This window comes from Dendrobium catenatum, unplaced genomic scaffold (genome assembly GCF_001605985.2).
Source record: "Dendrobium catenatum unplaced genomic scaffold, ASM160598v2 fragScaff_scaffold_123, whole genome shotgun sequence".
Lineage (NCBI taxonomy): Eukaryota > Viridiplantae > Streptophyta > Magnoliopsida > Asparagales > Orchidaceae > Dendrobium > Dendrobium catenatum.
In genome coordinates, this window is record NW_021318585.1 from 919,538 (window position 1) to 946,684 (window position 27,147).

Sequence of the window (27,147 nt, forward strand, 5' to 3'; positions counted from 1 at the left end):
CGCCGGTAATGGCACTAGTTACGTCGGTATAATTTCCGACGTCTAATCCGTCAGATATATTTCGTTGAGTTTAAATACGCCGGCGCAATCTCCGCCGGTAACGTAAGCCGGAATAGTTCCGCCGTAACGTGCGACGGAAATGGTTCAGGCATCCCTATACCGTCGGCTTTTCCGGCGGAAACGGCGTCGGTGAATTTCCGACGTATGTTGCGCCGGAAAAGGTGACGCAAACCTTACGTCGAACAAATCCGCCGGTAACTGCGTCGTTTATTACCGTCCAAAATTTTCCGCCGGAAAATCCGACGGTATTCGCGTGTTTTCCCGTAGTGTAAGGTCTAATTATTTGGTAATAAATTAAAGAATATAACAATCCATATCATTTTGCACATAAACATTCCAAACTAAAAGGGGCAGAGGATGCATTCCCTTGCTCTTTCTTCTACTCTAAATTCTGTCATTCACACTCTTGTGCATCACCTGGTTGCAAAATCATTAATCCTCTTTTGTATTTTACTTACTATTGTATTCATTGATGCATATCCAGTTTAACTTTATCAAATATCCCTTGGTACTCCAGGTCTGTCCAGATGCTTATATTAGTTTAAATAAAGTAGGATGAGGAGGAAGAAGAGTCAGAAAATGGGTGAAAATGAATAATTGGTGATCTTATAGTGTATGTTTAAGCTTTAGTCATTGCTAACTTCAGATAAAAACCAATATAAACTAAATCTCCCTTTTATTTTCTTTTCCTTATTAGTTTATTGGATATCATCTCTAGTGTTTTGAGTCCTTCACAGAAGCAACATTGGCTTTTGTGCTGCATGCATGATCCTTGACACTTATTATATATTTAATAGTTTAACTAATACCCCTTGACCATCTTGGAGTTTGGTGAAAGATTTGACCTTGCACAAGTTTGATGAGCAGTATTGTTTTTCTATATCTTCTTTTTTCTTCCGGACTTTTATTGTTTGCTTATATTTTCAGTCAGATGGTTCGCCCTACTTTTCATTAAAAAAAAATCCCTTCAGAACTGTAGTTCTATAGATGAGAAAACTAAAGTTTGTATGTTAAAGTATTAGAAGGCTAGCAGAAAATAAACTTCTATAACCTCCTTTCCATTTTGTTAGCTTTTGGCTTGATGATCTTTGATCTTTAGATTTGATACAATTTGTGCGAAATGTCATTTTTTTGCTTGCTAAAACATGTTCGGTTTACTTGTTTATTTCGATGATTTGAAAGTTCTATTCTTCATAATCTAATTGCATTGCATTTCTTATTTTATGAAACATCTTTGAATTAGTTCGTCGATGATCAATGTCTTAGCTGATCCATGTGTGGTATTTGGTACTATATGTATTTCTTTATACTGCTTTGCAACTTAAAAAATGCAATGGTATTCTTCTTTAGTTATTTGCATATCAGCTTATGCTGTAAAATTTCAATTCTTATCCCCCATTTTTCTTGTTGCTTCAGTGCTACTGTGGAAGATGCTCAGCGTTCCATCCAAATGAAGAGTGGATTAGCAATAGGTGGTAGAAAAATAAAAGTTGAAATTGCAATGCATCGGCTTTCTTTAGATCTTCGCTTGAAGAAAGCAAAGAATGGTAATTTCGACATCTCTGGGCTAGTTAATGTCCATATCATTGCCATTTAAGGCAAAAAAAAAAATCATCCGATTTAAGTTCTAGTGCTTTCTTTCAATTGTTATGTGCCAGTCTCATTATTCTATTGCAGAAGAAACAAATGCGAGTGGAGCAAATCAAGCATGCAAAGTTGACAAAAAGGAACTTTCAACCCCATATGCATTAGGTTGTAATATCAGTCTTTTTCACTATTTCCATAACACTTGTTTGTGTTTAATTTCATTGACTGTTATATCTTGATAATATTTCAGGACTTGTCAAGAATGAAAAAGCTTCCAGTGAAGTATTTGTTCCAAATAGTTCCTCTATTGATAAAGAAGACGGATCTGAAAGGCAGAGGTAATGATTCAATTTGGTGGATACCTCAGGAGATGATGCACTGTGCTCTATTGAACAAAAAAGGCCTAAATCCATTTAATATGCCTTTTAATAGTCCTTTTTTGTTTGAATTTATGAAATAGTTCAATTTTTTGAAAGGCTATAAATTTTTTTGTTTTTATTAAATTGCTTCAATTGTTTGAAATATGATGAAGGCTAGTTGCTTGTTTATCATTTATGAATGTTATTAGTAGCTACTCCAATATAATGAAATTGCTCGTTTTAATTCAACTAATTTGTTTTTATTTTGATTTTAAGGGTTGCTAGGACAGTGGTATTTGGAGGTCTTCTTGGTTCTGAAATGGCAGTTGAAGTACTTCGCCGGGCAGGAGAGGCTGGAAACATTTGTTCAATAACCCATCCGTTTCCAAAGGAAGAACTTGATCGTTATGGTTTGCAAATTATTCTCCTCTCTAAACTGCTGTGATTAATGTTTGGACAGTTTTCTTTAGGCTTGTAGATTACATGCACTGTAGATGTGTGTGTCTGCTTTTAGGTATGTGAGAAATCTTATGTAGTGATCACCTGCAAATTCTTTGATACTTTTCCAAAATAGTACATTTTAACACCTTATATGTTACACAACTTGATAGGTAGCTGCTGGTGGTCTTTTCCTCTATAAATCATAGGGACCTTACGCTACGGAAGTTTTATTGCAAAGCTAGTAAAAGGTCAACAGTAATCTCGATAATTTCTATCATTAGATTTATGGTAATAGAAAATTCAAATTACCCGAGCATATCAGATGCTCCATCTTCTCATTACAACAACAACATCATCAAACATTTATCCCACTACGTGGGGCCGGCTACATGAATCTTTTTTCTCCATTGTGTCCTATTAAAAGTTAAATTCTTGTTTAAATCTAATAAAGAAAGGTCATTCCTAATATTTTCTAACCAAGCCTTTTTAGGTCTGCCTTTACCTTTCTTAACACAAGTCAAATCTAATACCTCTACTCTCCTAACCGGGTCATCTGAAGGCCGTGTTTTAAGTGACCAACCATCTAGGCGACTCTCTCTAATCTTATTTCTACTGAGTTACTCCAACCTTTCACGTAGATGCTCATTTCGTTATCCTATCTCTTAAAGGTAAACCACTCATTCACCCGAGCATCCTCATCTCTGCACACTTAACTTATGTATGCTTCCTCTTTAATGGCCAACATTCGGCACGATAAAACATTGCAGGCCTCACCACTATCTTATAGAATTTCCCTTAAGTTTGAGGGATGCTTTCTATCACACAAAAGCCATGCATTCTTCCACTTCAACATCCAACTTGAATTATGCTGATAATATCCCATCTATTTACCTTCACCTCTGAACAATAGATCCAAGATATCTAAAATGTGTAATCTTATAATGACTTGATCGCTCAAGTCACATTCCCCTCACTAGGTCTATTACTAAAATTTACACTGCATATATTCGTTTTATATCTACTCAAGCAAAAACCTTTAGACTCTAAGGTGGACTCATAATTTCAAGTTACCTTCAACTCTTCCTTGTCTTATCAACCAGAGAATATCATCATCAAAAAGCATACACGAAGGTACATCCTATTGCAAATGTCATCCATACTAAAGCAAGTACAGGTTAAGGCTGACCATTGATGTAACCCACCGAAATAGGGAAAGAACTTGGTCAACCACTTGGTTTGAACACAGGTAATAGCTCTTGCATACATATCTTTAATGATTTGAATATAAGCTTCTTTAAGTTCTTTCTTTTCGAAACTCCATAGCACTTCTCTTAGACTTTATTCATATGCTTTTTCTAAATCAATAAATATCTAATGTATACTCCTTATTTTCTCTATTTTCTCTATCAAACCTCTTAATAATGTATGACTTCATAGTCGCCTACCCAGCTGAATCCAAATTTATTTTGAGAAACATTAGTATCACGCCGCAACCTATGCTCCATAAACTCGCTTCCATAGTTTTAAAAGTATGATGCATTACTTATTCCTCTATAATTCCACAATCTTGTCAGTCACCTTTATTCTTAAAATCATGAAGTTAAACACACTCATTCTCCCTCATACTGACGTCTTTTTAGTCTTTAAAATAGTATTAAAAAGTTTAGTAAGCCGTGAAATTCCTTCATCTCCTAAGCATTTCCACACCTCTATTGGAATATCATCAGGTCCAACAGCTTTTCCACCCTTCATTTTCTTTAAAGCCTCTCTAACTTCAGTTTTACTAATACGCCGATAAAAATAGAAATCTTTATTTTCATTTAGGGTGCTAAGGTCACTATAGTCAATCTTATTTTCACAATCTTTATTAAAAAGTTTAGCAAAATATCCCATCCACCTTTGTTGAATATCATCTTCTAAGAAAAGTATTTTTTGATCTTCATTCTTAATACACTTCACTCGAACTAAATCCTTACAACTCTTATCTTTTTGTTTGGCTAACTTATACATATATATTTTTTCCTTCTAAGTATCTAATCTATTATATAAATCACTAAGAGCTAAGGTCTTTGCATCACATATTGCTTTCTTAGATTCCCTACGAGCCTATTTATATCTTTCCCAATTATCTAAATTTTTAAAATTAAACCATTTTTTATAACAAATCTTCTTATTTTTAATTTTTTCTTGCACATTTGGATTCCACAACCAACTATTTTTACTATTAGGAGTTTTTCCCTTTGAAACTCCAAGCACATCTTTTGCAATTTTCTTAATACCACTAGCCACTTTTTTTCACATAAGTACATAACATTAACATCCTCGTGCACAAACAAAATCTTAAGATCTAAAATCTTACTCTAAAAAATATTTTTGTTAATATTCTTTAAATGTTCCAATCTAATCCTAGAATATCGTTAACTTTTTTTTGTCCCTTTATATTAAAGTCCAAAACTAATAATGGATGTTGGGTACATAAATTTTCACTCGGAATAACTTTACAATCTTTGTAATCTAAACAATTAACAATCTAACTTTCTTGTAAGAAAATAGTCAATCTTAGTTGTACTATATCCATTTTTATAAGTGATGAGATGCTCATTCATTTTCTTAAATAAGGTATTAGCAATTAAAAAATCATAAGTTAAACAAAAATTTAATATTGTTTTGTCAACTTCATTTGTCGTTACAAACTCATTGCCACCATGAATGCTTTTAAAATCATCTACCTCTCTATTAACATGTTCATTTAAATCTCCTTCAATAAAAACTCTTTCTTCAAAAGATATATTTTGTATTAATTATTCTAAGTAATTCCAAAAATTTAATTTAGAACTCATATCTAAACCTACTTGAGGAGCATAAACACTTATAATATTAACAATCTTAGCATCAACAACAATCTTTAAAGTTATATTTCTATCTCTAATCCTATTAATTTTTATAACATTATCCTTCAAACTCTTATCTATAATAACACCTACATCATTTCTAGTACGACTCCTACCCGAATACCAAAGTTTAAATCCTAAACCATCATTTTCTTTAGCCTTCTCTCCAACCCATTTAGTTTCCTGAATGCACAAAATATTTAACTTCCTATGAATCATAATATTTATTAATTCCATTAATTTTCCTGTAAGGGAACCTATATTCGAAGTTCCTATCCTAATTTTAGTTTCATATTTTTTAGTTTCATGGACTATTGATGTTGGAACCCTTGCCTATTTAACACTGCACTCAGGCACCGGTGCAGCGGCCCTTGCACACTTCTCACTGTATTCAGGCCATACTGCGCGTCGCTTTTAGGGGATGTCTTAGAAATTCTCATTGAGGAGATGAATTTCCATCAATAGTGATATTCTACAAAATTTACAATGACATCAAACATAGTGATCAAATTCTGAAGAGATTTCAAACGTTTAATTCCTTATAGCATCTTAGCTCGTTTAAAGGAACCTCTTTGATTTTGTTCGTTGCAAGTTTTAATCTCAAGTGCAGTGATCTCATCAAGTGTTACAAGTCATGACTTTTTAGCTGGCCATCTTTTTACAAAAACCAAATAAATTAATTGTAATAGGTAGATATTGATAAGCAAACAACAACCTCACAAATAGCTACATGCTAAAATGCAGTGATATTTGATTATGTTCATTTTGCAAATCATTATTACAATAGTCACAACCTCTTTCAATTTATTTTTAACAGTTTGATCAAAAACTCTTCCTTGATCTCATACACATGTCTAGCAAACATTAATTCTATAAATATGAGTTTGTGATCGCTTCCTCATCTCTGCTCATGTGCAAGGCACTATTCTATTGCCAATTGTCCTACCCTTTGAATAAAATGAAAAATACCCTTTCAACTTTTCTACCTATTTGTTTTAATTTAATATGGTATTAGAGCTCTAATACCTCACGGTGGATCAAACCCAACATTCTTCTTGGCATTTTCTTCTCTCCCATTTTTCGTTCATGACTCGTTCGACCTTTCAACTAACAACCCCATTCACGACAACTCCGCTGCCCTCAAGGCCAGGGACATCCCTATAGCTTCTCAACAAAAGTTTTTGATGTCCAACATTAAGAATATTCTCAATCTACAATTCACCACCGATTATCATCTCACATGGCACGCTCAAGTTTACTAGAATTTTAAGTTTAATGACTTTGATGGGTATCTAGTAGGCTACACCCCAAAATTGACACATCTCGTCAATGAAGACATAACCATCATTCCCAATCCCCACTATAACACTTTGTTTCTCATTAATAAATCTCACTATTACACTATACTCTTTCATATACTATCCTTACGACCCTATGTCTTAACACTAGATTCTTGCATTGAAATTTGAAAGTTGATTGAAAGATGATTGCAATCTACTAACCGACCCAACATCATTCAGCTAAATAATTAGCATCACTATATCTTCTTGAAGGATAAAATAATGACCCAATAACTCCTTGATATCAAGTCCAAAGTTGATACGATCACTTTAGCAGGTGCTCCTCTTGGCCCCAAAGTATCATTCTTCACACCCTTCATAACATTCTCCATCCTATCAAGTTTTAAAAAACGCTATTCTAACAAAACTTCATCCCATGAGCTTAGGCAACCTATACTCTCTACTCTTTCGATGGGCAAGAATGACAAAAGTATGCAAACTTTACTTTCTAATAATATTAACTTTATTATTATTATATTATAAAATAAAAATTGTCAAACATGAAAATATCCCATTTTAACCATACCCAACCCCTTTCTTCCCTTTCTCCCCTTTACTTGTGCCTCACCTAGAGGTTTGATGGCCATTTGACCATTATTTTATTTAAAAAATATTATTAATAAGAAACCCCTCATGATCATGCCGTTTTATCTTCGCATCTTTCCCTCTCAGTCCTTTGCTCTCTCTACCATGTTTCTCTATCCTGAGCGGCAAAAACTTGCTTTTGCCTCTTCCTTTTCCAACTGCCATATGCACCAAGCATAATCGCTATACTCTAGGCCTTCCTTCCTCGATTTACTACTCCCTGTTTCTACCCCACCTACCTCCTCCATCCTCATAATTACACCTTAGACTGCCGACAGTTGACACCTCATTGCCGTTGTCGCCCCTGAAGCTGTCAATCTCCCTTCTCTTTTCTTTCTCTCCCTCATCATCTTTTTTCTTTCCCCCCTCTATCTCTTTTCTTTGTCTCTCTCAATTTCCCTTTCTCTCTCTCTCTCTCTCACACACACACACTCTCTAACTTCGTTCCTCTCTTTAACTCTCTAACTCTCAATTACTTGCTTTCTCTCTCACCCCTTTCTCTCTCTAGACAGAAGAAAAAATAGAAAAAGAATAAAAGAAAAAAATTAAGGAAAGAAAAAGAAAAAAAAAAGATTTTTATTTGTGCAATAATCTTCTCATTGCCATCGACTTTGTTCCTTGCACACAAAGGTAAAAATTGGCAAACCCTCGAAGATCTCAAAAATCTTGAGTGTGACTAGTTCAGCTTGGCACGCGAAATTCGTGCATGCTTTTATTAGTGTGAAAGGGGAAACTAGTAAGTGATGCTCATGATGCTGCTTGCAATTCATGTGCGCAGTTTTCTTGATGCGGTAGGGAAAATTTAATATAAGAACTTTTGTGTCTTCATGGTGCAACATGGAAATGTTGCAAATTTCAAATAGGTATGTGAAGACCCACGCACATCCTTTTTTGGCAACTGAAAATGAATGCTTTGCTCTTTGATCAAGGTTTGGGTTGTGGCTTTGCTTAAGAAGAATTGCAAGATGGGAAGGAAAAGAATTGATTTGATATTGCTAACAGGGATCGTGCAATTCTCTTGCATTTTGGAGATGTTCTAAGGGAGATTGTTGGGAGTCATCATTGAATTTTGGAGAAAGCTTGAATCCTTTTAGTTGAAGAGGGTCTTGTTACACCCATACCGGTCCAGCCAGCACTTGGCAAGGGGTTGGCCCAAGTGTATAAGAGGCGGACCAACCTCTTGATTTTGCCGCCCATGCATGGGTGGGTCCCACTCATGAATTTAATTAGGAAGGGAGGGGGGCGGCTAGGGCTAAGGAGGTTTAATTGTCAGCTTTAAATGGGAAGAGAGGATTAGAGTTAGGGTTATGCAAATTATTGTGGCTATTTTGTTCATGGAGTTTGGTGTCTTGGTGATGGGGACATCGTCAGAGATTGCGACACATGTACCATCAGGAGATGCCGGAGATCGACGACCACGATCATGACCTTTATTTTCATCATTTTATGTAGTAGTTTATTTGATTTTTATGTTTTTCCTTTTTTCCCTTATGGGTAGTTGGTCGTTATTGTAGCCCGAGGGGCATTTTAGTCTTTTGTTGTCTTGTCATTTTGAGGCGTATTTATATGGCCATTTTCTCATGTAATTTTAGTTTTTGATGAAATGAAAATTTACCCTTATGTGTTCTCTTTGTGAGTTCAAGAAGATCTCTTGGTGAGTTCTTCACCCTCCTCGATCTCTTAGTGAGTTCGCCGGAGAGGACTAGATCTCTTAGTGAGTTCTAGTTTTCTAGTTATCTCATCTTGTGGAAGTCCAACGCGAATATAATCAAGGTTAGCAATTTTGTGGTGGTCCAAATCCCAAGATCTTGTTTTCTCTCCTTTTCCCTGCATTTGTTTTCGTTAGCCTTGGCGGCCCAGCAGCCTATTCCTGCTGCCTCTCCCTCTTGAAGTCTTCCATTATTTGAATTTCAAATCTCTTGAGTTATTAATCTCCTTAATTGGTGCTTATGCAATTAAGCCACCCATTAAAGAGATTAAATCCAAATTTGAAATTCAAATTTGATCTCCCTCTCTTTTTAAATCTTGGGGAGTTACTTAAGCTCTAATTAAATCTGAAATTAAAATTCAGGTTTAATTGAATTTCTTACTTAAACTTGGGCCCCACCCTCATAACTCCTAAATCTCTCTCTCTCTCTCCTCCTTATTGGGCCGGCCACTCTTAGTGGGCCTCTCTCTCTCCCAAATGACATATTAACACCGCAAATTCAGCCCAAAATTCTTCCCCCTCTTCTCCCGGATGCTCCACCAACTCCCGGCAAGAATGCATGGACGTTTGGATCATTAACGGCCGCCCACCGCTTCTCCAAATCCGGCTCCCTCCCCGGCGACGAGTCCTCTCGGGATTACTTGTCTATTAGTGGCATCGTTGAGTTTACTTACAATCCTCCTCCGCTAGCCCCTATTTTCGAGAGCAATGAAAGGACCTCAAGGTGAATGATCTAAATTTTAAACGTGTGGCTTTAGTCGTAGCTATTTGCATTATCAAGTTTATTTTGGTTATATTTTGTAAGACTCATGTAATTCTTAAATGTAATCATCGCCGTTAACATAATCTATCACGAAGTTTCTTGAATCCAAATTGAGAAAGCTAGATTTTATCGTTAACATTGCAAAGTTAAACTCTCATTAATCTCTAACGTGCAATTCATGTTCACCGCATGTGGTTTCACATCACTTGGGCTCTAGCGGCGTCTAGAGATTGGAAGAGATAGATCCTCCTCTCGAATTGAGGATCAATTGTATATTGATATTTTCTTGTCATTATCTTGATTGTCTTGGGCTATAACGATGATACTTCCCTTGTTTGAAAGAACCCAAAATCGTGCAAAAGTTTCATAATGGCTTGGCGTCCGTTTAGGTAAATATCTTTTAAAACATGACAAAAAAGAAAACAAACTAACTAAAACAAGCTCTTAGTAATGGTTGAATGGTACCTATTGTACAATCTATCCTTTTGCCCTATAGATTCAAATTCATCTTGGAGTGGGAAGTCAATCAGAATGTTTGATTGGGTTTTAGTGTTTACTCTTATTCATGCTCAATAACCAAAGGAAAGAGCGAGGTTTGCATTCAATCCAATCAATTGATGAATCCATTTCTTCGAAAAGAAGAACACCATTAACAAGTTCAGTATGTGGTCAATGTCAAAACTAATTTTTGCATTTTACATCTTTAATTAAACTTCTAGCTGAATTAATTTTCTTTCTTGCTCTCATTTATGTAGGAAGTCAATTACAAACCTTATTTTTCTGTAGAAAATTATTTCCAGAACATTCTTTTTATGGGAAAATAAACATTATAATTTTTAGGACTTGCTAGAGATGGTTGCAAGTTGGAAGCTGCATCTGTACTTTATAAAAGTGTCAAAGCAGCACGCCTTGCTGTTTCAATGTTTCATCAACAAGAGATAAAGGGTGGATGTGTTTGGGCACGCCAATTGGGTGGCGAGGTAAATATTTTTTGTGCTACCTGCTGAACTTCTTTTTGCTGGTTTTTAGTTAATTGTCACTATTTTTCCAATTTTGTCAAACAAATTGAAAGTGTATATAATAAACAATGCTTTAATTACAATAGCAAACCCTTTTGTATTTTCATGTATCACCATGCAAACATAATACTTCATGAAAATCTTAAAAAGTAATCATTGCCATCTTGGATAGAATAAATGAAGTTGTGCAAAAGTAGTGTTATTGTCAACTCAGTGTATCACTTGATTATTGATCTTTGAGCCAATACATCTCTTCATTTACTTTGTGCAATAAATTCTTGCCCTCATCATAATGATCCAAGTCTTTGGTGGAACAGACACCATTTTTGGCTAGGAATTCAATTCTTTTCAGCTTCTGCATCACAACTATTTTTTCTTTTTTTTATTAATCAAAATTTATTTTTTCCTTACTTTAAAGCTTGTCCTAGTAAGCCAAAGCTTCATCACTAATTTATTCATCCCATCACCATGAGTAGATTAGCCATTCCATAAAGTAGATATCTTTGAATTTATCCATGCGAAATTAACTATTTTTTAACAAAAGTATATGTTTTGAAAGAGGTAGTCATATTTCACTGGAAGAGAACATATCAATAGTTTGACTAAACCTCATATGGTTCATTCTTGACCGCAATGAGGAATTAGTTCCTCCCAACTAAATGAAATTATAAATTCATTTTGTAAAATATTTCATCTTCTTTATTTTTCTAACAGATGATATTCCGGTCCACCAAAGGGATATCATGAATGTCCTTACACTCAATGTCCATCTTTGTTCTTAACCGAGTAACTTAAAAAAAAAGGTCATTTTTTGGATAAATCGAATGGTTAACAGAGGAAGTAGTTTAGAAAGGATTTCTAAATGTGAAATTGAATTGACATGTATTTAACAAATTACTGAGTAATTTCTTTTACTTTCCGCCAACTTCAACCTCAGACCTTCCTTTTTGGTTCTCTTCAGTTTGAAGAATTGACAGCATATTCATTTCTCTTTATTTGAATTTCTGGCTCTCCCATTATAAAAAAAAAAACTAGGGAAAAAAGGAGGATCATTAACCTTTTGGTTCCCGAAAGTGGCCAATTGAACTTTATGATCTAAATACTTTATGTAAATCAGTAAGGAAGATAAAGCCTTCGACTTGGGTCACATTTTAGTCCCGTACAAGCCATCTTTATCAATCACATGTTTGCAAGGAAAATGACTTAATTATTTTGGAGTAGCTCCAGTGGAAGATAAGATTAGAGAGAGTTGCCTTAGATGGTTTGGTCTTATAAAATGATGGCTTTTTGATGGCTTGGTTAGGAGAGTAGATGTATTAGATTTGGATTATGTTAAGAAAGGTAGAGCTAGACCTAAAAAGTCTTTGTTAGAAAATGTTAGAAATGAAATTTCTTTATTAGATTTAAATGAGAATTTGACTCTTAGCAGGACAAATTGGAGAAAAATGATTCATACTAGCCCACGTAGTGGGATCAAAGGCTTGTTGTTGTTGTTGTAAACTCCGATGTAATCAAATTCCAACTACAAAAGATAAGCCTTGAAGAGCAATTGAAGAGGCGATATTTTTGTTCATCTTGATAGCTCTCAAACTTCTTTCCGCTTGTTAACCATGAGTCTTACCCCAATGAATTTCATGCTGCTTCTGTTAACTAGAGAGAGCAAGATCTTGTTAGCTATGTACTTCACAGAGAATAAGCTAGGTTTATAGAAAGAATCCTGTAAAATCACTCCTGATTGCAGTGCCTCTTAAGAAACTGCATAAAATCCTCCATCCATAATCTTAAATAAAAAGTCATAAACAAAACCAAATTTTATTATATGAGCTGAAAGACTGGGTCTCATGTTCCCGCCACTTGTACATTGCAAGTTGCTTTGAACATTGAATTTCTATTTGCAATGTCATGGTTTCTCATTGGCTAAGCGTTGGTGATTCTTCCTAGGTGGCATCTTAAGTCTTAACCTAGCACTCTCATTCCAAACTTTACATTTAGAGATGGTTCGAGAAAGTCTACCACTAATACTTTTTTATTGAAAAAAAAAGCTAAGAACCCTTATAGTCTACTTGACAACAATATATATTAGGAAACAAATTACAATAACTTAAATAAGAATAATTAGCTTCTTGAAACTAACTTTTCAAACTACGATGAATTCCTGAAATCCATAATTATGTCCTGCATAAATATTACATTATTTATCCCACTTAGTACTAGTTCTCATGTGGTCAAACATTCTTGGACTAGCCTTTTTTTTGTCCTTACCATGTCCAACCAAGAAACATGCCAAGGGGAATGTCCAGTGGTTTTTGCACCTTGCCTGATTGACTATAAGCACTATTTACTCTATTAAAACTAGGATTGCAAATGAATCAAATGTTCAACATGTTACTCATGGCTTATTTCTATTAGAGCTTATTCCTAATTAATCAAAAAAGATTGAATACTTTTCTAAATGTTCGATTGTCAAATGAATAAGCTTCTGTTGCAGTGTTACTTGTTGCTTGATTCATTTGTGATCATGAACAACAACAACAACTACATCATCGAGCTTTTATCCCACTATGTGGGGTCGGCTTTATCCCACTATTGTGATCATGAACAATATCATTTTTTTTAATTTTTTTTTATCATGAATAATATCATTTAAATATCATGAACAAGCTAGATTAAGGTTTGATATAAAGCTTGTGAGCAAGCTCGATTAAATCTTGATATAAAGCTCATTAACAACTAATTTGAATTCTCCACAAAATGATATCCTAGAAGCAAAACCCTTGACTATCTCCCAAAAAGGTGCCCCCCAAAATCTACCCCCATAAATTCTGAAACCCATGAGAACAATGAATGAAGGAAGTTGACTAGAGATTGCCATAGAAGGTGCGATGAGATCTTGTGGGAGAAGGTATCGATGGGATTAGCTGTGTGAGCAGGCATGGTCTAGGAGGCTTGGAGAGAGCTCTTTTCCTTCTAAGAAAAATGTGAGGTTTTCTTTTCCATGTTCTTTTTAGCGTATTTTTATACTATTTGCTTTTGCTTGTTCTGCCAAATATGGGCAAGTGGAGAAGATTGAAGTGAATGCTTTATGAATAAATGGAGTTGATGATGATTATGATGTAGAACCAAGCTGGCCATGGTTGGGCAATTCAAAATCTGAAATTTAATTTCAGATTTTAAAGAATTTAGAGAGGAGGGAAAAGTTTGAATTTGAATCTTCTCCAATTAAAGGAGGGAGTGATTAAGCGGGGTTGCTAAGTTTGGAAATTTAAATTAGGAAAGGAAATTTAGAGTATCTCCTTTTCAAAATTTAAATTAATTTGAATGGTGGGGCCTTTCCTAATTTAACCCATCTATTTTAGGAATATAATTTCAGATTTTAATGAATTTAAAATCTGATTTGAAAACTTTGATTTTGAATTGGGAGGGAAGCAAATTCAAAATTTCTGAAATTAATTTCAGCCAAAAGGGTGGAGGTAATTGGAGAATTATTGGCTTAATTGGGGGAGCTTTAATGGGCTTCCTAATTAGAGGAGAGAGAGAGAGAGAGGGGGCGGCCAAGAGGGGAAGGGGAGGGGCCTTTTATATTTTTTCTACTAAATATTTGAATTATGATGGCTTCTGTTTCTTTGTTTTTGAAGTTCTATTAAATGCCTTAATAGAGATCCATACATTCATTGTTCTCGTTTTTTAGGCATTAAAAAAACTTTAATTACAATTATTTCATGTGACATTTTAATAATAATTAAGTTATCTTCTTAAAATTTTTTATATTAAAAAAAACATATGGATGTCTTTTTTTTCTTCATTTTTTTTCATGAACACAAGCTACTTATTTATACTCGTTTGAATGTTTGTTTCACTTGTTCATTTGGTAACTCATTCAATTAAAGTATTGTTTTTGTATGTTCAACAAGTTGCTTGTTAATAAGCTCGATAAGTCTCATTTGTTTTGTTAATAAATTACTTGATATTGTTGTTTGTGAATAAGCTCGATAAAGCTTATTGTGTTGGCTAATAGGCTTGACAGGCTCTTTTGATGTGCCAACAAGCAGCTCGATAGATAGACTATTTAATTTGCTCGATAAGGCTGTTTGTTTTGCAAGACGTGCTGCTCGATAATAGCTTGAAAATCCTAATATGAATCCAACTCGAATCAGCTCAAATCAAAATCGAGTTACCATGATCTGAAATAAATCAAATTTACCATGTTGGTGACTTGTGCCTAAAATCCTCTAGAAATTATTAGAATGATTTATGAAGTTAAGTTGTATGGATGCTAAAATACTTCCAGTTAATTGCTGGTAGTGCTGCTCGATTTTCATAAAGTTTTCCTTTGTCAAAATATGTTTAAGGAGTTTATTTGGCCCTAATGAGATATGATGTAGTTAGCATACTATTTATTACTCATGAGTCTTGATCATCACATATATGGTGGAACCAACGTTTTGTGGATTCTTAACAGAGTAAAGGGAGTAGGGGCTGATTATTTTTCATGATTCTGTTTTCCTCTGATAACGTCCTTCTAAGTGATCCCATTTTTACCATTTGCATCAGGGTTCAAAAGCAAGAAAGTGGAGATTAATAGTCAGAAATCTGCCTTTCAAGGTTCTTGGTGCAGTGCTATATAGTATAATCACTCAAGATGCGTCATTAGGAGTAGGAAGCAAACTAATCAAATACTTCTATTGCAGGTCACAATTAACGACATCAAAGATCTTTTTTCAACATCTGGTTTTGTTTGGGATGTGTATATTCCGAATAGAACAGAAGAAGGGTATGTCTTGTGGTGTGTTGTAGTTTGCAGGTGGTTTTTGGTATTTATGATATTTTATTGTTTCAGGGTATCCAAGGGCTTTGCTTTTGTCTCTTTCACATGTAAGAAGGATGCAGAAAAGGTATGGAAGCTCTTATTAGTTATTTTTGTCGAACAAGTTATATAAATACTGGGGAATATTGATGTTTTTGCTTGCAGGCCATCCAAGACATCAACGGTAAAATGGTTGCTAAAAGACCTATTGCAGTTGATTGGGCAATCCCAAAAAAGATATATACGAATGCCACCAAATCTACTACTGAAGAGGGTAATTTGTCACAGCATTCTGTTCAATATCCTTTGTGCTATAAATTAAGCACTTTTATTCGAACTTAATCAATTCCCATGTTCGTTCATTTTGAACTTGAAATTGTTTGCATTGGATAATATGATAGCCAAAGGTAGCGGTTAACAGTTAATGATAAGAAGATAACTTAATGATTGTTCTTGGGGCTTCCTTCATCAGTTTTATGTTATAAGCTGACATTCTTGTTAGGCTCAGTTAAATACTGTCGTACTTTGCAAAATTTTGGAATCCTTATGCTCTTTATCTCTTTGATACGCGATTTCTTCTTATCATTTCTTATGTTTCTGTTACTCGTGATATTTTGTTTCAGAAAATGCTTAAAATGGTCCTTGGGCTTTTTAAGAGGGACTATTGATTTAATTTAGTCCCCCAATTAAAAACTTTTGTTTGCTTGGAAGGAAGGTTCACATGCAAGTGTGTATTGGAGGTTATATTAGCTTTTTTTTTCAATCCATACAAATTGTTAAGGACTAATTCGGTTTGTTAATCTTTTGTTCAATTAAACAGGATTTCAAATAGTGGGAGTAAATTGGATCAGCTTTCATGAGTTAAGGTACTAAATTGAGCACTTTAAATAACCTAGGATAAGGAATAAGGATGCTTGTGTTTAACAACCCGGTCTATAAGGATATAAAGCTTGATGAATGATCCCATTATCAACACAATATGAGCAAATAGAGACTTTTAACCTACAGTCCTACACTGGAGTTAATATATCTATGTGATACAGCAGTGATCATCAACAAAAGAAACAAAATATGTAAATGCTTTGGGGTAAGATAGTACTTGGCCCCCAAATATGAGAATAGACCAACTTGATGTAGAAGATGAAAATGACACCATGATTTTTATTAGGATTGCAAGCATTACATTCAAACATAGATAGAGGGGAGGCATAAATAAAGGAGGCCGCCTTTCCAATCACACTAAGGGATTCCAGGGTGAGAGTAGCGGGGTCTTGGCGTTCGCTTGGAAATCCTCTAATTCAACTTGTTATCATAAAATATAACAAAATTTGCCCATCATTGTGAAGGTTATAGTTTCAAGTTCATGTAATTGTATGGAAAGATGGACTATTTTATTGATTTGTGTCAGAATCTTGGTGAAAGAATTGTTGCAATTTTTTTTTTCATGAGTCATATTATTGGTGAAAATTCATCCGAAAATTGTTTATCTAATTCAACGTCATTTCAGGAAGCAGTAGAAAATTGAACATCGAGTCCCCACTAAACTAGTTTCAAAATTTTGGTATGGTAGCCAAGCAAGTTGTCCAGAATAAATCATGTAACCTTTTAGTTTGAAAAGGTTTTTTTGTTTACTTTTTAACTTTTTTTTTTTTGGTGTTAAGCTTGCATTTCGTTCTTCTCAAACGATAAATACTTGTTTTAGCTACCATTTTATTTATTGGATGTTGTGATGCAGTTAATGGTGATTTCTTTCCATATTTTCATTCTGTATTGTTTAATGTCACTTTATTTTCCATGCTATGATATGCACCTATAGTTTAGTGGTACAACATGTAACTTGTTAGAACTTTGTTACTTACAGTGAAATCAACTGATGCAAATGAAGATTATGATGAGAGCATTGGTATTTCAGTTGCTGAAATTGATGCTGATGTTATAGAAGAAACAGAGAATCACAATGATAATGGTGATGCAGATGAGACAGCTTCTGGTTCCAAGGGAGATGACCTTCCTACGGAAGTTGATTTTGGGATTGAGGCAGAAGTTGCAAGTAAAATTCTTGAAAAGTTGATTAAATCATCTTTAAGCGCCAGAAGTCATGAGGCAACTGATGGTGTTGAAAAAGAGAAAGCAGTTATTTCCGTCAGCAGGGAGGCTTTTGTTCCTGGGAGACAGTTATGTACTGCTGAAAAAAGAGGTTTGGAACGGCAGGAGCATACATTTGAAAACAATAACAAGAAAGAAGGTGACCTTGATAGAACTATTTTCATAAGCAACTTACCATTTGAAATTGAAAGTGAGGAGGTGAAGCAAAGGTTTTCTGTATTTGGCGAGGTGCAAACTTTCGTGCTTGTGCTCCATCAACTCACCAAGTAAGTTGTGATGGTCTTATAATAATAGAGAACTTAAACAATAATACATTCAGTAAGCCATTTGGTTTAAAGTTCACTTCAATATTCAGTAGACATTTGACTAGAATGTTTTTGTTGTTTTGGTTGGTTGGGTAGGAGACCAAGAGGTACTGCTTTTCTAAAGTTTAGAACAGCAGCTGCAGCTGATGCAGCAATTTCTTCTGCAAATGATGCAAATGGTATAGGAATTATCCTGAAAGGAAGGCCACTTAAAGTTTTAAAAGCTTTGGACAAGGAATCTGCTAGGAAGAGAGGGCTTGAAAATATAAAAAATGTGGTTCAAGACCGGCGTAATCTATATTTGACAAAGGTATGCTCTTCCTAGCCTCAAGCACTCTAATTGCGAGTTGCAATTTACTATAGGATTTCCCAACCCGACAAAAAGAATCCGTTAGTTTTCTTCCTTTTCTTTTCTCTTCATTAAAATTCTTTCTTTTTCTTCCCTCAACTCCCATTCATAATGATTCAATTTTTGTTTGTAACAGGAAGGTGAAATCCTTGCTGACAGCCCAGCTGCTGAAGGTGTATCTAAGGCTGACATGGAGAAGCGTGAGACGTATGATATTTATTTGGATAAACTTGATTTGATTCTAATATAATTCATGTTTTTGGTGCATTTATTTATCAGGCGTTAATTGTTGCAAAGTTCTTAAAATAACTTATTTTTTCGTTGGGATGGGGATTTGGATGCAATTATCATCATCATAAGCATTATCATTACAAAACAAAGAATGAAATTATTTAACTAAGCAATATTAAAGCTTCACAATTTTATGAAAAAGTTCCTTTTGTTGAAGAGCAATATGTTTGTTTTGTTGAAAGTTTCATGGCGGCTTAACGTAATGTATTTTGGATGGTATGGAGAAAAGGAATTTCATGTGCACAATTTGTATTGATTTGCAATTTGCGTAGGCAGTTTGGAATTTGGAAGAGAGCTAGAAATTACTTTATTAAAACATATTCATTTCTAAATCGTTAATTCTTAAAAATAATACTACAGGGGTGAGACTAAATAATTTAAATATGAATCTAATGTTATCTTAAAATCAAATACAACAACAACAACATTATTATGCTTCTCTTTTAATGGCCAACATTCAGCACCATAAAGCATTGCAGGCCTCACTACCATCTTATAGAATTTTCCCTTAAGTTTGCGGGATACATTTCTATCACATAACAAGCCCGATGCATTCCTCCACTTCAACCATCCAACTTGAATTCTGCTGATAATATCCCCATCTATTTCACCATCACTTTGAACAATAGATCCAAGATATCTAAAACGTGTACTCTTATTAATAACTTGATCGCCCAAAGTCACAATCCCCTCACTAGGTCTATTACTACTAAAATTACACTCTATATATTCCGTTTTAGATCTACTCAAGCTAAAACCTTTAGACTCTAAGGTTGACCTCCATAATTCAAGTTTACCTTCAACTCCCTCTCTAGTCTTATCAACAAGAAGAATATCAGCAGAATTCAAGTTGGATAAAAAATAATACTACAGGGGTGAGACTAAATAATTTAAATATGAATCTAATGTTATCTTAAAATCAAATTAAAACCTGATATAATTCATTGGCAGCTATGCTATAATGCATGGATGCATGTATCTGAGCATTGAGCTATGAAAAGTTATCAATAACAAAGTTTGTTAAGACAAATGTGTTGCAAAACTTAGATGGATAGCTTGAGGGATTGTTCGAATATCTTCTATTGATTAGAAGTTAGCCTAGAATAAATTTGGGTTTTTTTTTTATATGAACAAAAAGGGGCCCTTAAGGTTGGTGATAAAATTATTATGAAAGCAGTTGACCAGAGGTAATGCTCATGCAACAATCAATAAGAACTAATTGAGAATGATGATTTATAAAACTTTCCATAAACAGGTAGTATAAGATGGTTGGTAATGAAAATTAATTGTCTCTAAATTCATCACCATTAAAATCTTGTAAGTTTGGCGTTAGGTTTGCTTTCTTAGCGGAAAATCATGTTTGCATTTACTTCTAGACAAAGTATAGTGCTAGCTTTTATTGTTGGATTCTAAATTACTGTCCTGCACATTGCATGTGCTGATACAAATTTGTGCACCTGTTTAACAATTTCTTTCCATCCTTTTTGATGCTATGATAGCTAATGTTAACATTTCTTTCATTTTTGTATTATTTATTCTTTTTTTAATATCCATGAAAATTGAACTTTTGAGTAGGTTGGCCAAAAAGAAAATTGAAATGCTGCGATCTCCAAAGTTCCATGTATCCAGGACAAGACTTGTTATATATAATGTGCCAAAGACGATGACTCAAGAGGAAGTGAAGAAGATGTGTATAGATGCAATCCTTTCACGGGCTTCAAAGCAGAATCCGGAAATTCAAAAGGTTTGATACATTGCAAATGGTTTCTTCTAAATATAACTTATTACGTTTTCAGGATCTCTGAACTTTCCTGCACTTAGGTAAAACTCTTGAATGATGATAAAAAAAAAGAAGCTTCTACGAAGAAACATTCACGTGGTGTTGCATTTGTTGATTTTAAGGAGCATGAGCATGCTCTTGTGGCACTAAGAGTCCTCAATAACAATCCAGGTAAGATAGCCAGTAGAAAATGCTAATTCTTGACTTTTATTCCTGTTTGCAACTTTATCAGATTAAATAATATTCATTGTTGACTAATATCACTGTCACTTTTTACGAAGTTGTTAATACCAAATATGCACTATCTACCTTGTGCATTGGCCAACTATTTAGGGTTGGTGTTAAGAATACTGATTCTTCATTTGTTTATATTATGTGTTGTTTGTTATGTTAAAATTATTCTTTATAAGTCGTTTTGAACAATATTTTTTATATGTAACCTTAGGTTATCTTTTCTAATCATTTGATACTAATTTAATTTACTCATTTAATATGCATATTTTCTCAAGATGTATATGTTCAAAGCTTGTAAGTTTATTTTCAACCACCTTATCTTCAATAGATGTTAGATGTCACTCCAAATTTTCCTATAATATAATCATTTATTAATTATATGACTCCTTTTACTCATTCTTCTAGTTAGTGCATGGATGCTTCTCATTGAACACTTTTAAGTTCCTGATATTCTCGTTAACCTATTATGGATAAGGTGAATGATTAATATGTTCTGCGAAATTATTAGTAAGATGGTGAAGCTTTAAACTAAAAGAGTTATTTAGTCTTTCAATTGAATGCTAATTGAGTTATAAATTTGTTTCAGTTGGTAGCTCATCGTATAGTTTTCTTACATATTTTTCATATAGTTACCCTTGAAATGATTATATAATTGAGCTTTTATTTTTATCCTCATAGGGACATTTGGTGCAGAGCGTCGTCCTATTATAGAGTTTGCTTTGGAGGACCTCAATAAATTAAGACTACAGAAAGTGAAATTAGATTCTTTAAAGCGGAAGAATGAAGATTCAGACGGACACAGAAATTCTGATCATGCTGAGAAAGAAGGAAAGAAGCTACACAAAATAAAGCATCAGAGAAGTAAAAATAAAGCGTCCCAAATGCGTGAACCTACTGAATTGACCAGAGATAAGACACAGTTGCTTGAGAAGGGTCATAATGGAGAAACAAGCAGAAAGGAAATTGAGGGAGGAAAAAAGAACAGATTTTCTTCTAGGAAAATGCCTGACTCTGTGAAAACAAATAAATTGAAATTAGCCGTGAAGCCAAACTCTGAAGTTAGCTTAAGAATCAAACAAAAACAATCAAAAGCAGAGAAAAGAGTTCATTCGGGGGTATATTTTCACTTCCTTTCCCTGTTAATAAATCATAAATTACGATGTGAAACCTTTCTGTAACTCCTGTATTCTTGTGCTTTCTTTTGCATACAACAGCAAGCTTTTACAGAGACCTATAATGGCGGATCCACTGAAGAATCAATTGAAAAATCCAGGAAAAGGAAGCTTAGAGTTGTTAATGATTCAAAACAGAAGAGAAAGAAATTGTCAAAACCAGAAGAAGTGGATAAACTAGATAGGCTAATTGAACAATATCGATCCAAGTTCTCGGGTATTAAATCAAGCAAATCCGAAGGTGCTGCTCAAACTGGCGGTCATAAAGAGGTGAGAAGATGGTTCGAGTTGGCTTAGTGAGATAGACTTCCCTTGAGATGATTGATGCTTCAGTAGCTGTACAGAATCAACTGTAAGTAGGTTATAAATTTTGGTAGTTAGTAATTCTCGCGCATTACCTTTCTCGTGTTTTAAGATTTTCTGCAGCACCTAATCTTGTGAAAGACTCGCCATTTTCATGGTGGGAAGCCTATTTATATATAGATTATACTGCTAAAAATCATTCTTTGCAAATAGCCTTTATGATACCATCTCAACTAGTTGCGGACCTGCTGAGGTTTTTTGTTTTATCTTGTTGTTTCCTAGTAACTGTAACGAATTTTGCATGCATTCGTGTATAGGCTAATTTTTAAAGAGCATGTAAATAATCACAATTAGTAAAATGAACAGAGAATTTAAAAAGGAGTTAATTCGCTAAAATAATTGGCGCATTTAGAAGACACTGAATTTTTTGGCCTATTATCAATAGGTCAATTATTTTGGCGTATTCAAGCGAAGAGAGAGAAAGGTTGCATAGAGAGAAAGAAGTGGAGAGAAGAGAGAGAGAATAGTACTTTGTGTTGCTCCCTCTCTACTCTATACAAATATTATATATTATTTTTAATTATTAAAGAATGGTTAATTTATTTATAAGACCTCACCTAGGGATGTCAATAAGTGAAGCCAAGTAAGAGATGTAAATAAAGTAGCTCATTAGCTCGTCAAATTTAGGCTTCGTTTGGGTCGGCTTTCTTCTTGCTTCTTAAAGCGACTTTCTAGTATAAAAATTGCCTTTGTGCCTGTTTTTTTCCTGCTTCTTAAAGCTGTTTTATAGTATAAAAATTAAAATTTTTATATTAGAAAGCTGCTTTAATAAGCAGTAAAAAAATCGTCTCAAATGAAGCCTCAGTTTACGATCCACTTACCAAGCTGGTTTGACTCAGACACACCCAATCTCTTAGGGAAGTGACATTAAGAGAAAAAAAAAAGAACTTTGTCAGTGTCGACTTCACAGACAATCTCATTTATTACTTCAACTTCATTGTCCAAACTCTTTTATAACTTTCTTTGAATGCTTCCCAAAGCTCATCAATTTCAGTATAACAATTGCCATTCTTGTCAAAGAACTTGAAGGCTTTGTAAAGGTGTGCATCATTTTCAAGTCTATGTAAGTGAATTATAACTATAACGAACTCTCCATATTCCAGTACTCCATTTTCCATCAACATCAGCTTGAACAAAATAAGCTGATAAGATCAGATGGATTTAACTCTTAAAATGACCAATCGAGTCAACCTAATGCATATAATTCTCGAAGGTTCCATGAAATTAAAGGGCTCCTCAAATGACAAATGAAGTCTATGAATTCCTGCAGATGAATTAGCATGGATTACAATTAAGGTTTCGTTTGGGACAACTTTCGTTCTGTTTTTTAAAACGGCTTTTTAGTAAAAAATTTTAAATTCAATAGATTTTTGTACTAAAAAGCTGTTTTAAAAAGCAAGAAGAAAGTCGTCCCAAACGAAGCCTAAGTTTGTCCACAAGATTATGCTATTTAGCTCGAATTCTGAAGGACTGGACTAGTAATTTAGCCAAATAATTCATTTTAACCCACTTAATAACCCAACTAGTAGCTCTTAGTGTAGTTCATATCTAACAATATGTCATACTACTTGACCATATAAATATTTATCTGCTGAACCTGACTCTATGTTATAGTTAGTTGATAATGTTTGTGTGAACTTTGATCTAATATTTAGCAATATTATATGATTTATATTTCATAAATCCTAAATAATAGACTTATAGCTTCCATCAACATTTTCATCTATGGCTCAACCATTGTGATCCAACATTTTGTAGACCAACCTTAAGTTCTTCAAATGTTGCCATCCATTGTTATCTACATCATCAATCTAACATGTCTCTAATGACCTCTACTTCTTTGATTGATAAATGCTACACAATCACCTTTGTTTAAAAAGATTTTAAACATAAATTGTTAACTTGTGCAAGATCTATGCAGTCTACTTCTTGTGATGAAAAAAAAGGCTTTAAAGAAAATGAAGTGGGGAAAAGCTGTATGACCTGATGATATTCCAATAGAGGTGTGAAAATGCTTAGGAGATGAAGAAATTTCTTTCTTATTAAAAATTTTTATACTATTTTGAAGACTAAAAAGATGTCAGATGAGTGGCGAATGAGTGTGTTCATTCATATTTTTATGAATAAAGGTGATGCACAAGATGGTGTGAATTATAGAGGAATTAAATTAATGTGTCATACTTTAAAACTATGGGAGAGAGTTATGGAGCATAGGCTGCGACATGACACTAATGTTTCTAAAAATCAATTTGGATTCATGCCATGTAGGTCTACTATGGAAGTTGTACATTTATTGAGAGGTTTGATGGATAAGTATAGAGAGAATAAGAAGGATGTACATATAATTTTTATTGATTTAGAGAAAGAACATGATAAAGTTCCAAGAGAAGTTCTATGGAGAGTTCTATATAAAAAAAGGTAATAATGCTTATATTCAAGTCATTAAGGATATGTATGCAAGATCTATTACTTGTGTTGAAACACAAGGTGGTTTGACCAAATATTTTCCAATTTCAATTGGATTACATAAAGGATCAGCCTTCAGTCCATATCTTTTTTGCTTTAGTCATGGATGTTATCACTAGACATTTGCAAGAGGTTGTACCATAGTTGTCAATGGCGCAAAATAGCGTGCGCCATGGTGCACGGTGTGATGCGGCTCACATATGACACTATGTTCATGGCGAGACGCATGTGTTTAAAATAGCACGCGCTATTTGCGCCTCATGTGAGCCATGGCACACGACACAAAATAGCGCGCCAAATTATTTTTAAATTTCATTATACTCAGGAATATTTTTTATATTTAAAAATACATTTATATTTTAAGAAAAATGACTGTTCGTTGTCCTAATTTCACGAAAGTTTTTCTGTTTGTTGCATCTGTCGAACACATCCCGCAGTCCCGAAGTCGAAGTCGCTGAATTTGTCCCGAAGTCGAAAGTTTTATGTTTGGTGCATTCGCTGTTTCCGTCGAATCCAGCCGAATCTGTCCCGAAGTCAAAGTTGCTGCTTCCGCCGAATCGTCCCGCAGAGCAATGCTTCCGCCAAATTCGCCCCCTCCTTCGTCTGTTCCAATAAAAAATCTTACCAGCTGACTCCGATTTGCAACCTCCGTCAGTCAGTATGTTCCGCACAGCTCTGTTGTTTTGCACAGCTATTTCTTGCAAGAATTTACAACTTAACATGTATGCTCAGTACCGTTATATACATGCTCGGTACAGCTAGGTACATGCTCAGTACCGCTATGTACAAGCTTGGTACCGCTCGATATCGCTATGTATATGCTTGGTACCACTCGGTACACGCTCGGTACCACTCGATACCGCTATGTACATGCTCAATACCGCTAGGTACATGCTCGGTACCGCTTGGTGCCACTATGTAGTCTATGTACATGCTCGGTACTGTTATGTACATGCTCGGTCGAACCCCGTCAGGGGGTAGCGCCCCCTTGGACCCCCGGCAGCCTGACATATTATGTTTCTTGGACAATATTATGTTTATTTTATCTAAATTTGTTTGCTTTTATGTGATCATAAAATGTCAGATTCAGTTCAATCTTTAAAAAAAGATTCAACATGAAAATATGCTATATTAACAAATGAATCCAACAACAATAGTGTGACATGCATTTTTTTGTGGTAAAATAACAAGAGGAGGAATTACACGCCATAAACAACACCTCGTTGGGGGTTTTAGGAATGCAAGGCCTTGCTCTAACTGTCTTGAGCATGTGAGGTCTGAAATTAAGGCATCCATGTTGAAAAAAAAAGGATTTAAAGAAACAATTTAATGACCTATCAAATGTTAACCTTGCTGAAGGAGGGTGATGAAGAGAATTATGAAGTAGGAGACAATGTTGATGAAGATAATTAAGCTTTTTTAACATTTGGTGATGATGATGATTCCAAGAAGAGTATATTAAATTCTTATTTGCTATTTTTTTTTAAATATTGTAATATTTGAATTATGAGATATTTTGATGTTACTTATTTGAACTTATATATGTTATGGTTGTCTTTCATTATTATGATAACTTGTCTTTCATTTTTAATGATATTTCATATTCATCTTTATTATTTTATAATTTTTATAAAATTTGCATCATGTTCAAAATGGCATGCACCGCGCCGTGCGCTATGCGCCATGGTGCACCATTCGCCATTAATAGGTATGGGTTGTACCATGGTGTATGCTTTTTGCTGATGATATTCTTCTTGTTAATAAGACTAGAGAGGGAGTTGAAGGTAAACTTAAATTATGGAGGTCAACCTTAAAGTTTAAAGGCTTTTGTTTGAGTTGATTTAAAATTGAATATATAGAGTGTAATTTTAGTAATAATAGATCTAGTTGGGGGATTGGGACTTTAGACGATCAAGACATTAATAAGAGCACAAGTTTTATATATCTTGGGTCTATTGTTCACAGTGATGGTGAAATAGATGGAGATATTATTAGTAGAATTTAAGTTGGATGGTTGAAGTAGAGGAATGCATTAGGCTTGTCATGTAACAGAAAAGTCCCTCTCAAACTTAAGGGAAAATTTTATAAGATGGTAGTGAGACCTATAATGCTTTATGGTGCATAATGTTGGCCATTAAAAGAGAAGCATAATATTAAGTTAAGTGTTGCAGAGATGAGGATGCTCAGGTGGATGAGTGGCTTTACTATTAAAAATAGGATAAAACATGTGCATATAAGTGAAAAGGTTGCAGTAGCTCCAGTGGAAGATAAGATTAGAGAGAGCCGTCTTAGTTGGTTATTTCACATAAACGACGACCTTGTAATGACTCGATTAGGAAAGTAGATGTATTAGATTTGACTTATGTTAAGAAAGGTCGAGGTAGACCTAAAAAGACTTGGTTAGAAAATATTAGAGATAACATTTCTTTATTTGATTTAAATGAGAATTTGACTCTTGAAAGGACACAATGGAGAAAAAAGATTGATGTAGCCGACCCCACATAGCGGGATAAAGGCTTGTTGT

The 27,147-nt window shown here is 34.4% G+C and overlaps 1 protein-coding gene across 2 annotated transcripts in view; it reads left to right on the forward strand.

Moving 5' to 3' along the window:
* The window catches only part of LOC110098419 (RNA-binding protein 28), a 27,141-nt gene extending 4,832 nt beyond the window's left edge, over positions 1-22,309 (forward strand). For both annotated transcript variants that reach the window (XM_020825254.2, XM_020825253.2), the window contains exons 5-20: positions 1,477-1,607; positions 1,738-1,812; positions 1,898-1,985; positions 2,283-2,416; positions 10,575-10,714; positions 15,305-15,355; positions 15,442-15,524; positions 15,591-15,645; positions 15,723-15,831; positions 17,419-17,929; positions 18,065-18,278; positions 18,454-18,524; positions 20,184-20,352; positions 20,430-20,559; positions 21,301-21,737; positions 21,837-22,309. In XM_020825254.2, the coding sequence (XP_020680913.1) occupies positions 1,477-1,607; positions 1,738-1,812; positions 1,898-1,985; positions 2,283-2,416; positions 10,575-10,714; positions 15,305-15,355; positions 15,442-15,524; positions 15,591-15,645; positions 15,723-15,831; positions 17,419-17,929; positions 18,065-18,278; positions 18,454-18,524; positions 20,184-20,352; positions 20,430-20,559; positions 21,301-21,737; positions 21,837-22,091 (2,653 nt within the window). In that variant the 3' untranslated portion in view covers positions 22,092-22,309. The remainder of the gene's footprint in view (positions 1-1,476; positions 1,608-1,737; positions 1,813-1,897; positions 1,986-2,282; positions 2,417-10,574; positions 10,715-15,304; positions 15,356-15,441; positions 15,525-15,590; positions 15,646-15,722; positions 15,832-17,418; positions 17,930-18,064; positions 18,279-18,453; positions 18,525-20,183; positions 20,353-20,429; positions 20,560-21,300; positions 21,738-21,836) is intronic.
* Positions 22,310-27,147: the final 4,838 nt, after the last annotated feature.